Source organism: Acartia tonsa, chromosome 11 (genome assembly GCF_053477335.1).
Source record: "Acartia tonsa isolate MP-2025a chromosome 11, ASM5347733v1, whole genome shotgun sequence".
NCBI lineage: Eukaryota > Metazoa > Arthropoda > Copepoda > Calanoida > Acartiidae > Acartia > Acartia tonsa.
In genome coordinates this window covers 43583449-43595420 of record NC_137270.1, presented here as the reverse complement: position 1 = coordinate 43595420, position 11972 = coordinate 43583449, and the positions used below count along the sequence as shown (strand labels likewise).

General features: G+C 33.3%; 1 protein-coding gene across 2 annotated transcripts; it reads left to right on the top strand.

Annotated features, from left to right (window-relative positions):
• The first annotated feature begins 3016 nt into the window (after nt 1-3016).
• par-6 (partitioning defective protein 6) lies at nt 3017-11972 on the top strand. Of its 2 annotated transcripts, none has more exons than XM_080177599.1 (9): nt 3017-3401; nt 3919-4013; nt 5834-6003; nt 7352-7432; nt 9927-10064; nt 10387-10487; nt 10904-10954; nt 11203-11272; nt 11836-11972. In XM_080177599.1, the coding sequence occupies exons 1-9, from the start codon at nt 3214-3216 to the stop codon at nt 11845-11847; spliced, it is 906 nt and encodes a 301-aa protein (XP_080033725.1). In that variant the 5' UTR covers nt 3017-3213; the 3' UTR covers nt 11848-11972. The 2 variants fall into 2 exon arrangements, with proteins under 2 accessions (XP_080033725.1, XP_080033724.1); XM_080177598.1 differs by having other exon boundaries at nt 11203-11280.

The following is an 11972-nucleotide window of genomic DNA, read 5'->3' as shown; positions in this document are numbered from 1 at the left end:
TTTGCTAAAAATCTTGGGATAGATGGTTCGAGTCTATTACATGTAAAGATTGGAACTATTCCTACGAAATTCGTAATGTTATGTTAAAAAGGAGGAGGCGGATGTGCCACTTTTTGAAACCAAAAGTAAAACATGCATGATCTCAGCCCATGAAAGAGTTACAGCTCTAAAATTCGGCACAGCAGTTGTTGTTGTGGAGAACAATATGGAACTGTGAAAAAAGGGCGGCGGAACCGATGCACCCGCCGAAAACCGCCGTTTCCCGTCGATTTTTTTTGCCTTTTTTCGCCAAATTAGATGAGATTAACTTTTTTTCTCATAAAAATTTCCCTTATATTTTCACATGACATTGTAATATTTCAAACATGTCAATATTAAAAAAAGTGTAAAATCTTACAAGTTTTAAGTGAAAATATAAGCGAAATTTTTATGAAAAAAAAAGTTTTTCTCAGATGATTGAAAATTGTCTATTGAAGCGAGAAAAAGCAAAAAAATTTCGGCGGGAAACGGCGGGAGCGGCGGTTCTGCCGCGCCGTTTCTTCACAGTTCCATATTGCTCTCCAAAAAAGCAACTGCTGTGCCGAATTTTAGAGCTGTAACTCTTTTAAGGGCTGAGATCATGCAAGTTTTACTTTTGGTTTCAAAAAGTGGCACATCCGCCTCCCCCCTTTTTAGAGAATGGATTAATAAAAGGAAACCTGCCATTAAAAATTTTACATTCAACGTCAGGGCATATAGCTTATAGAATATATATTATTACACCTCCCCATGTTGATCGACTGTATTTCATTCCTTTACAATATATACATGAGAAAACTATACATCATAAAGTCAACGCATAAGTTATAAAGATATATCATTTCATTTAGTTGAGTAAATAATACGCGCGGGTTTCAAACTTATATTTTATTAATTGTCAATAAATCGCCTTAAGGTTATTTTGTAAAGAAAGTCCTTATTTCAAAAAAGTTTCAATCCTAGTATTAAAAAAAGGAAGGTTTTTATGCTTGTCTGTTAAGATCTTCCATATGTATAACCACTGAACCGACTGAATTCTCCACTAATGGGATCTTCAAAATCGTCCAGGGATGGTTTTAGGCCATCTTTTATTGTAGTCTCTTGTTTAGGGCTGTTTCATTGTCCCCTTCGACTAGAGAGCCCTCGATGCTGGGGGCGAAGCCAATAATTCTTATCATAAAACAATACAAACAAAAGATATGCACAGGAAATTCATATTTTCAGGCATTTGTTTTCATTTAACATCCAGGCCACAAAAATTCGGTTTGTTTTGAAATAGCAGAAAATCAAGGTAGAACTTTTGACAGGGGTAAATATAAAACATGACTTTATTGGTTTTATTCTAATTTTTTAATTTTTGAGTAAAATAGGGTGTTAAAAGTTGAAATTAAAAATATAATATGAATTATATTAGAAAAATAGTTATCCCTGTTTTTACCTGAATTATTAGGGAGTGTACACTAAGCCATTCCGTGTTTTTTTAATATTTAAAAAAATGTCGACGAAAAATATTGTATAAGTAAATGACTTTTTCATAAACAAAATACATTTTTTAGTTATTTTTTCAGTTTTTATATTCTTTTTTTCGTCGACTAACTTTCTTTATTTTAAAAAACTGTGTTTAGAATGGCTCATCAATCCTTCCCTAGGTAAAGACAATATTTCTCCAAACTTTTTTTCCCTGACATAAAAAAAATATTTTCAGAAAGGGAGGGGACATTGGGCTATAAATTTCACTGGTACCCAAAGTTTTATAAACACATTCTTTACTTTAATGGCTTAGAATTTGTTATTACTTTTATTAAATCTTAATTAGTTAGTTGAAACTAGTAGTGTTCAAAGTATTCAACCAATGATTTTAGTCTGTCAAAGGTTATTATCATTGAAGATATGCATCAATTTATCGTCCAATGTATTGTCATTGCTTAACTGGGTTTAGAAATATGCTTTTATTTGCTTAAAAGTCTTCTAAATTTTGTTATAAACTGCCTTAAATGTTCTTATTCATGAGGAAAAAACTGACAGGGTATATTTTGTCCATTGGACTTGAATCCCAATCCTTCGAAGGCTTCGTTGATGTGTTAACTTGATGTGATATCAAACATTTTAATTTTATTCATTGACTTTTTTAAATTAATTTAATGTTATGTAACAATTATAAGTTAATTTTACAGAACACGTTCTTTATATTTCTTTGTTTTGTTATTTTTTTTATATAAATAAATAAACGACATAAACAATATATTTTTTGTTTGAAAATAAATGAAACAGTTACCTAGAGGTTTTTATTAAATTAATTTGCCTTTATTTATGTGAATTAGCGGCTGTGCCCTTAGAATATAGGGGTTAGAGGGCATTCAAAGAACCTAAAACTGTCCCAAGAATATAAAAATTAACGATATCAAAACAGCCGCAAACCATCTATCCTAGGATCTTAAATTTTCCTTGAAATGAAAATTCAATTGGTTCAGTGGTGAGCGAGATCATACTAGACAAATAAACTATAATCTTTCTATTTTACAGGTAAATAAGTATATATTTGAGTTGTGGGTAGTTTTTCTTTATTTTGTTTAACATAAAGTTTATTACCTAATTTATCCCTAATTTTCTCATGAATTTTCAGGGATAAGTTAATGCTCGATATATTGATATACATCCCCAATGAATGTTTTAAATTATTAATTACTGCAGCTTTAAGCAATTGGTAAAAAAGTTTTAGATTCTTTTGCTAGAATTGTACTCAAAAATTAAGATTTGGCAATCAAAGTTCCCTACGATATCAATCCAATTAATGAGAGAATATATACAAGGTTTGGTACCAATATAAATAGTCCAATGTTCACTCCCTCCGGCCCTAGGCTGATTTAATTAATATTCTTGTAATTTATGCCTATAATCAGTTTTGTTAAATAGTGACTTGAACAATATGAAATAAGTAGTTCATTATTTTTATATTTTATCAATTAGACAATATATTCTACATTTTTATCTATTTCAGATCACAAAAATGCTAAACATTATCAAACTCTAGTTTTGAATATCAAAAACACAATTAAGTGATTTAAACACTTTATTAGTGATATTTCAAAATAAAATTCATTGTTAAAAAGTGAAAAATTAAGTTATTTCAAAATAAAATTTAGTGTTTAAAAGTGAAAAATTAAGATTAAAGAAAGAAAAATAAAACATTTTAACATGAATCAATCCAGTAGATCATTTCAATTCGACGGGGCTGTCGAGGTTAAGTCAAAGTTTGACGCCGAGTTTCGACGCTTCAGTTTGGAGAGGTCAAAGTGTCCAAATTTTGAGGTGTTTAAAGTGCTCTTGCAGGATCTACACCACCTTCAGAAAACCCCTTTTTTAATCAAATATGCGGATCCAAGGTAATTAAGAAAATTTACTCTTTAGTTTTAGAGCTTAATGAGACTGGAACAATCTAAAAAGTGAAACAAAATCCTTTACCAACTTCAAAGAAAAGATTGACAAACACCTGAAAAATCTTGATTTTCATATTAGTACTTCTTTATTGGCTTTAAATGGGGCTAGATGGAGTATTTTATAATTTTTAGCTTAAAGGATGGGACAATGGATAATGAATTATAATGTTACCCCCAATTATGAGAAGCAAAACTATCCCTTATTATTTGTGGAAAAGTTTTGATCATTTTGTTATCCATTTATTAACCTCAAAAGTCTAAAATTTTCTTATTAGCTTTTTGGGAAGTTTATAAAAGTACTATGTAGAGACTTTATTCATATTGTATGGAATTTCTAAATAGTTCTTCTCCCCATTTACAGGCTTGCTCCGTATTAAGGATGTATTTTTTTGTATATCAATATAAAAACTAGACCCCCTTTAAGGATCATCCTTTCTACCTAACATGTTTTTCTTTCTTTTAGGGATAACGATTTATTACCAATAACAAACGATGATAATTACATTGCTGCTCTCAAGAACGCCAAACCACTTCTCCGACTTGTCATTCAACGAGAAGGTTTGTATATTTTATTTAAACTGCGAACCAAAAAAATATGCAGATATCTATTTCTTAGATATTTTGTCTATGGAACAAGTTTTTTGTACAGAAGCTTCAGTACATTGTTTGTTTTCAAGGTGACAACATCAAAAAAAAGCAAAAGTTTTTTTTTTTGTATTTATAGTGTTTTTTTACTTATTTTCATGTTTTTATTAAATTTTACCGAACCAAAAAAATAAGCAAATTTACTTTCTTTTCAGAATTATGGGTCATAAAAAGGACTTAAGTCAACAAGAAAAGGCTAAAAGTCATACTCTTTTTAGTGAGGGCAATGATACATTAGAAATTGCCAAAAAACTTGGCCGTGATCACAGAACAGTGCAAAAATATTTTAATGAAGGCAAGCTGAAAAGAAATAAAAGAAAAAAAGAGAAAAATGGGGGGAGGAGGACACTTAGTGATCGCGAATTGAGACAAATTAAGCTAGAATTGGCAAGAAACCAACATGCTAGCAGCCAAGTTATATTTCAGAGGGCTGGGCTGCCTGATATTCCTAAGACAACTAGGAACCGTGTGCTAAAAAGTATGGGTAAGGTAAAAAAACCTCTCATTACCTGTCCCCTGACCTACAACCACAAGCTCAAACGTCTAGAATGGGTAGTCAAGTACATAAAGACTGACTTCAGCCAGATATTTTTTACTGACGAGTGTCGTGCTATCCTGGATGGCCCTGATGGTTGGGCTAGTGGTTGGGTTCTAAACAAGCAAAACGTTGGAACTCGCTATAGGCGTCAACAGGGGGGTGGAGGGGTTATGTTTTGGGCTGGTATTATAGGGGACCAAGTTGTTGGACCATACAAGGTGGAAAAAGGTATAAAACTGGACTCCGTGAATTACTGTAGCCTGTTAGACAGAGCCTTCTTTCCTTGGTATAAGGCTTTAAAACCTGCAGCTAAAAGAAAATTCATTTTCATGCAGGACAATGCTCGTTCTCACGTTTCTAAGTACACTATGGATCACCTGAAGAATAAAGGTATTGGCGAAGCAAAAATTATGGATTGGCCGGCCAACTCCCCTGACCTTAACCCCATTGAAAATTACTGGAGTATCATAAAACGTCAAATTTATGCAGATGGACGCCAGTTTTCCTCTGTTGATGGCCTCTGGAAAGCTATACAAGAGGCCGCAGCCTCTGTACCAGCCTCTACAGTGCTTAAGCTGACCTCCTCAATGGATAAGAGACTTCTAGAGGTCAAGGGAGCCAACGGAGGGCGCATTAAAAATCAATAGATCTGTTTTTTATCTGTTTTATAGAAAATATATATTTCCATAATATTTAATGTTTTTTTTAATGATATATCTTATGTTAATGTGTTATTTGATTGAAATTTACCGATTTTAGCGACAATAACCTATAAATTGATGAACAATTAGCAATATAAAATCTTTTTTTAGGATTTGCATATCTTTTTGGTTCACTTATTTTCCCTCCAAATGAATATTTTTAGTCATTGTGATTCACTGACGTTAATTTTAAGCAATTTAACATTGGAAATTATTAATCAAAGGATATATCTACAAATAATATTAATAGTGCATCCATTGAAAATTAATACCGCAGCCGCTAATTGAAAAATTCAGATTTGCCTAACTTTTTGGTTCGCAGTTTAGATAAAGTACGAAGGTACAGAACTATGTGTTGGTTCCAATTACGTCATAAATTTGTGTATTGAAAAAATCAAATTTTGTATGAAAGGGGGGAGGGGGGTAAATGTAAAAGATTTATCAAAATTCAAACCATATGACATACTATACTATTTTTAAAAAAAATGATTTAGGTGAAGCCTACGATGACCCCATGCGGCATCGCCACGGCGGAACATTTCTCAGCACTATTATGGGGACGCCGAAACAACAGAAGACGACCCTGACCATCTCAAACCCGAAGGAGTTTCGCCAGGTGTCGGCCATCATTGATGTTGACCTGGTCCCAGAAACATGCAGAAGGAAATTACACAAATATAATTAACTATTTTTAAGCCTAGCGGTTAGGTCCCTGGAGTTTTTTTTTTAAATAAGGGAGGAAGGGGTAATTTCCTTGAAGGATTGAAGGTTCTTTTCCTTAAAATATAAAAGAAAAACTATCCCAGACTTATAACAAGGCCATTAAGACAAGCACAAACAAATACGCATACATCCAATTATATTTCAAGATAATCCAATTATAGCAACTATAACCAAGTCTACCATTCCTTTAAATTAGTGGAAGTATTTTTTAGTAGGTACTTACCTACCTTCCCCAATAAAAAATATATTTTTCTTTTTCATTCATCAGGTCCAGGGTTGTCATTTTGGGCGGGCGCTTTTGGGCGGGCAGTTTTGGGCGGGCGCTTTTGGGCCGCCCAATATAAGGTCCTTTTGGGCAGTTTTGGGCACCCCCCTTTTAGGGGGAGAGAAAAAGGGGAGGGGGTTAAAAAAGAGGGGGTGGGCTGGCCTATTTTTTGGGTGATATCCTTATACTAAAGTAACAGGATGTGTGTCTGTTTGTTTGTGTGTCTGTGTGTTTGTACCGAAGGATCTCGCTAACCGCTGAACCGATCAGGTTCTCCTTAACAGGGTAGCTTCTCATAGCTATAATATAACTATTTTGGGGGAGGGTACCACCACCCTTCTAAGAGAAATCGCCCCTAGAAAAAAATTAAGCTCTCCCAAAAACTTTTTTTAAAATTTTTTAAACTAAAAATAAAAATGGGGGGAGGAACCCCCCCCAAAAAAAAAAAAAAAATATTCCTCCCCCCCCCCAAATTTTTTTTTACTTTTTCTTTTCAAATCTAATATAATAATTGGATTATAAAATTTGACTCTCCCCTCAAGTGCCCCTAGAGGCCTCTAAGGCCGTAGCCGTTAGTTAACTATATAAATTAGTAAGCTTTTTTGTATCTAGAGAAGGATTTCGCTAACAGCTGAACCGATAAGGTTTTCCTTTCCAGTGGAGCTTTTATAGGTCCTGAGATGGTTTTAGGCTATTTTATTTCTAATAATAAGTCTAGGTATGGTTTTAGGCTTTTTATATCCTTTTTATATGCTTTTTACGACATTTGCCCAAAAAGGGTGCCCAAAACCACTTTTGGGCGCCCAAAACCCGCCCAGAACCCTTTTGGGCAATTAGGCCGCCCAATATGAAAAAAAGTGCCCAATTCGACAACCCTGATCAGGTCCCTTAGAAAGCTTCTCAAAGATGAGCTATTTTTTTTCTTGTAGATAAAGAGACACGCATTTCTTAATTTATTTTCAGAATAAAATTGTAATCCACTTTAAAGTAATGTTGATCTAATTTTGTGTATTTACTGTGCAGGGTGAAATTATTAAAACATGGTTCTGACAAACCTCTGGGCTTCTATATCAGGGACGGTACCAGTGTCAGAGTAACACCTCAGGTAGATAGATATATTCATATTTACAATTTATTTCAGGGACCATAAGGGATAAGGCAATGAATGATTAAGTGACATAAAACACCAAATATGATAAAATGTTATGTTTGTTAAAAATTTGGACAGGCTTTTTTTGCACCATCCAATCAAGATTTCATAAATAGACCATCAATATTTTTGGGATAACAAATGTTATAGGAGAAAATAATCCGTCGAACGAAATTTTAATTTTGTACAATTTAATTTCCTCATGCAAAGATCACTCCTACGAATTTTACAAAATTGCATATGCTTATAAAAATGTGTACTCTTATTAACCAACAAAGTGGTTGGATTGTTCCTACATTGAGTTTTATATTTTGGTTAGTTAGGGGTTGATCATCTAGTCTTTCTATATTTATTAAAAGGCTAAATCAGCATTCTTTTTCTTTTCGCACGGACTAAGATAAGCATTGATTATTTATAAAGTAGTAATGTTTTTTTTTGTCTGAAGCTAAAGATTTCAATAATCTTTAAACGTTCTGAGTTCTACTTTTAAGGGTAGCTTTACATATGTCCCAAGATTGTTTTGGGAATTTTAGATTTAAGTCTTGAGATGGTTTTAGGCTATTTTTCTACACCATTCTTACCCCTTTCGATTGAGAGTCACTAGATTTTAGGGGCCCAGTCGCTAGTTTAATAGAAAGTACCATCTTTGCGTATGTTAACCAATCTAAAATAAAAATATTAGTTGCATAACAAATGTTCAGAACTTGTTACTGTGAAGAATGCATTAAAACCATTCACCAAACATCTCTAGATTATAGCTTATATATGACTAGCTGCTTCGCACCTAGCCCCTAGGGGCTTTGCCCCAAGAGGTATAATTAAATCTTCCATTACCTACCCAGCGGAAAAAAATGCGAATGAATCGCATATTTTATCGAAAAAGAGCAAATTCGCAAAATTCGTTAAAAAAATTGGGGGGGCGGGTTGTTTTTGGAGGGTGTGGGGTGACCTTTTTATGTAAATGTATGTAAATATGGAGTATATGTAACATAACCGACAGACTGACTGGCCTAGTACAATCAATTCTGGATATAATCATTGATACAGGGAATCTTCACCAATTACATCAGCTGTCAATCTTGAATTGCAGGTGCAAAATTCAAGTTCTCCAATACTTAACAGACCGACGAACATCACTAATTGTGGAGTAGTTTGACTACAATAACTTCTAGAGAAATTGCTATAAAAACTTAACATACTTTGGTACCTTTAGAAATTTAGAATAAGTAATAGTTACCTACCTAAAGTTTTATTACAATTCATACTATGTTGTAAATCGGTAAGGCTATTTTAAAACGCCTAAGTATTACTGTATAGCTCTTATTGTTGGGACACTGAACATCTTAATTGTGTAAAAGCTTTGCTTTGAATAAATAATAATGTTTGTTTCAGTTGATTACATCTTAATAAGGAAATATTTTATGAATTTGGTCACACGCACCATTGAGTTTATTCAAGTTGTTAAGATCAGCAGCCTAATAGGATACTTTATACCACAATTATGGTCAGTCCGTCCGTATGTTCGTCTGTTGGTAACGGTAATTTGGCATGTTAGAATTATCCTATAAATAATTCCTGATGTTTCTTAAAACTCTATAATCTATAATACAAAGTAGAACGATTTCTGTCGGTCCGTCCGTCCGTCCCTTAAGATCTCGGTAACCACTGAACCGATCGGATTCTACTCTTCAGGGAATGTACCTACTGGTCCTGTGGTGGTTTTAGGCTATTTTCTTGGGTGGTGGGACACCCAAAACCCCACCCAAACCCCCCCCCCCATTTTTTTTTTTGTAGGGGATTTCCTTGGTCCTTTTACGTATTTCGCCCAAATTTTTTTTATCACCTCTTCGGCAAAGCCCCTAGAGGCTAGGGGCGAAGCCGCTAGTCTTACAATAAAGCTTTATGTACATTTTAAGCAGGTTAATATATTTGCATATTTTTTCTTCTTGTCGTCCTATCAGTAGATTTTACAATGATTGATTCAGAGGATGATAAAGCACCAATAAATGACCTATTAAACAATTTATAGCTCTGATTTTGAATAACATTCTGTTTCTGAAATGTAAAAAGTGGCATAACTCCGTGTTTAATATTTGTTTGTCTATCTGATGAAATATTCAAAGATGTGGTGATGTCATTCGAGGCTACACACACACATGTCATCCTTGTTTTTGCATAAATAAACAAAAACAGGATATTTTTCATTTCTATCATAATTGATTTGATATAATATTTGTAAAAAATGATAGAATTATATATTGTCTATATAAGAAATCCGGTACTATTTGAGTTCAATATTACTTTCTACTTTTTAAGATTTGATACCTACTTATCTATTGCTTTTTCTTAGTTTTGAAGTCTTTAAGTTGAAGTATTTCATCCCTATACAGGAGAATAATGACATGAGAACAGTTTAAAGAATCTATAATATAAACTAATCTAATTTCAGGGGTTGGAAAAAGTACCCGGCATTTTCATCTCCCGCCTGGTGCCCGGAGGCCTGGCAGAGTCCACAGGTCTGCTGGCGGTCAACGACGAGGTCCTGGAGGTGAACGGTATCGAGGTGGCTGGAAAATCTCTGGACCAGGTAATAAATCATTACTTTTTATTTTTTTATAAATATATTCTAGTATGGCTTCAAAACCTATTAATATCCACTGAATTAGAACCGGTTCTCAGTCATACTGAAAATCATGTGTTGTATTACAGACAATTTTCCACGAATATTAAAATGAAAATCATAAAATAATTACTAGTTTCGTTAGTTCCTGTGGGATTAACAAAACTGGTGTTAATCTTATAATTTTTTACTCTAAAAGATTGTTAACCCTTAAAAATCGGGTCCTTATCCAAACCTAAATCCTAATTTCTATTAATATTTATTTTTGGAATAATATTCTTATTTTTAGGTGACAGACATGATGGTAGCGAATTCTAGCAATTTAATAGTAACAGTAAAGCCAGCTAATCAGAGAAGCACCATGGGTCCTAGGAGAGGATCTTTTTCAAGGTTTGTACCTCTTCTTGTATTCAAGAGTCTCTGGTTAAAGTTTTAAAAGAATACATATACAACAGAGCAAGACTCATCATTATTCATTATAATATAGAAGAACAAATCCCTATGTAAATTACTTACATAAAATGCTTATAATCATTTTTTTTATGTTATTTTCTATACTTTTAGGAATAGGATTCTGGTTATTTAAGTTTTACCTAGATGAGTACCTAATAGTTTTCACTTATTCCACTTATTCAATAAAATATTTCTTCGAATTTTTAATTTTACATAGCATGTGAGTATCAAAATAATTTCTAGACGTTCTATGGGTCATCTTGTATGTCTGTTCATGAAAGGACAGTGCCTAATCTTTTTTTCATTTCCAAAATGCATCATCTTTGATTAAAACTAATCTTGTTATTTTTTAGGAATTCCAACATGTCCCATCAATCCCTTCTCTCCTCATCAACCCATTCCAGGTAAACCAGGCAGCTTCAAGGATAGGACATTAGACGATAAATTTGTCTACATCCCTAGTTGTAATAAACAAAATTACCTCTTTTGTAGATTAATTTTTTGGTATTAGGCTATTTATAATTTTCACATAATAATACAATACGATACACTACTTTTGCAGTATGGCTTAGAACCGGTTCTAATCCAGCGGATATTAATCAGTTTCTAAGCCATACTGGAAAACCTATTTCTTACCATTCTCTCTATTTAGAACTGAATCTGAGGATTTGGAGGACGAAGATGAGATCAGAGACCTGACTAATAATCATCAGATTCATCAGGATCATAGGAAATTATATCAGATTAAAACTAAATTATTTAGATTATTTTTTATCCGCATTTGTTTGATGGATTGATAAGCCATAGTTTCTTAACGGTTGGGCCATGTTTAAGGCTATTATGAGTCCAGGCATAGTAATACAAATCCGTAAAAATTTGGATATTTAGCTCGGATTAATCTGGAATATTTTAAAAATCTCATCAGAGAGGGCTTCATTATTACCACACTCTCTCCAATTATGGCAGGTGTCCCAAAAATTAATGTATAGGTATAGTTTTTATAACCCACACAACTATTTGGTTGCAGTGGCGGGGGAGCTTTTTCGTCTGCTAGCAAATTGCTTTCTGCTCTTTTGTAGCTACTTGAGTGTGTTAATAGTTCCGACGCTATTGGCTGATATTCAAAGACCCAATTAAAAGTCGGCACAGGGTCCCCACCCCGTGAACATGCAGTTATTTATCACCTGTCCCCTCTAATCTTCTACTTTGTCTTTAATGTCCCAAATTTTATCGCCGTAATGAATGACGCTCTAAATTAAAGTTTTAATCTGTAAAATTAAAACAGACGAAGCAGTAACCACAAGAAATTACTTCCATACACATACAATATATAATAATATTATATTAATTTTATAGCAGTTTTAATATTACACATAAGCCATCCTCTATATTATATAGCAATCAGGTTTTTTAGTATTTTTA

Excerpts from the sequence above, each read along its gene's own strand:
- par-6 (XM_080177598.1), top strand. The coding sequence starts at position 3,214 with ATGAATCAATCCAGTAGATCATTTCAATTCGACGGGGCTGTCGAGGTT. Across the intron at positions 3,402-3,918 it reads ATCAAATATGCGGATCCAAG|GGATAACGATTTATTACCAA; the intron begins GTAATTAAGAAA and ends TCTTTCTTTTAG. Across the intron at positions 11,281-11,835 it reads CAGATTCATCAGGATCATAG|ACGAAGCAGTAACCACAAGA; the intron begins GAAATTATATCA and ends AAATTAAAACAG.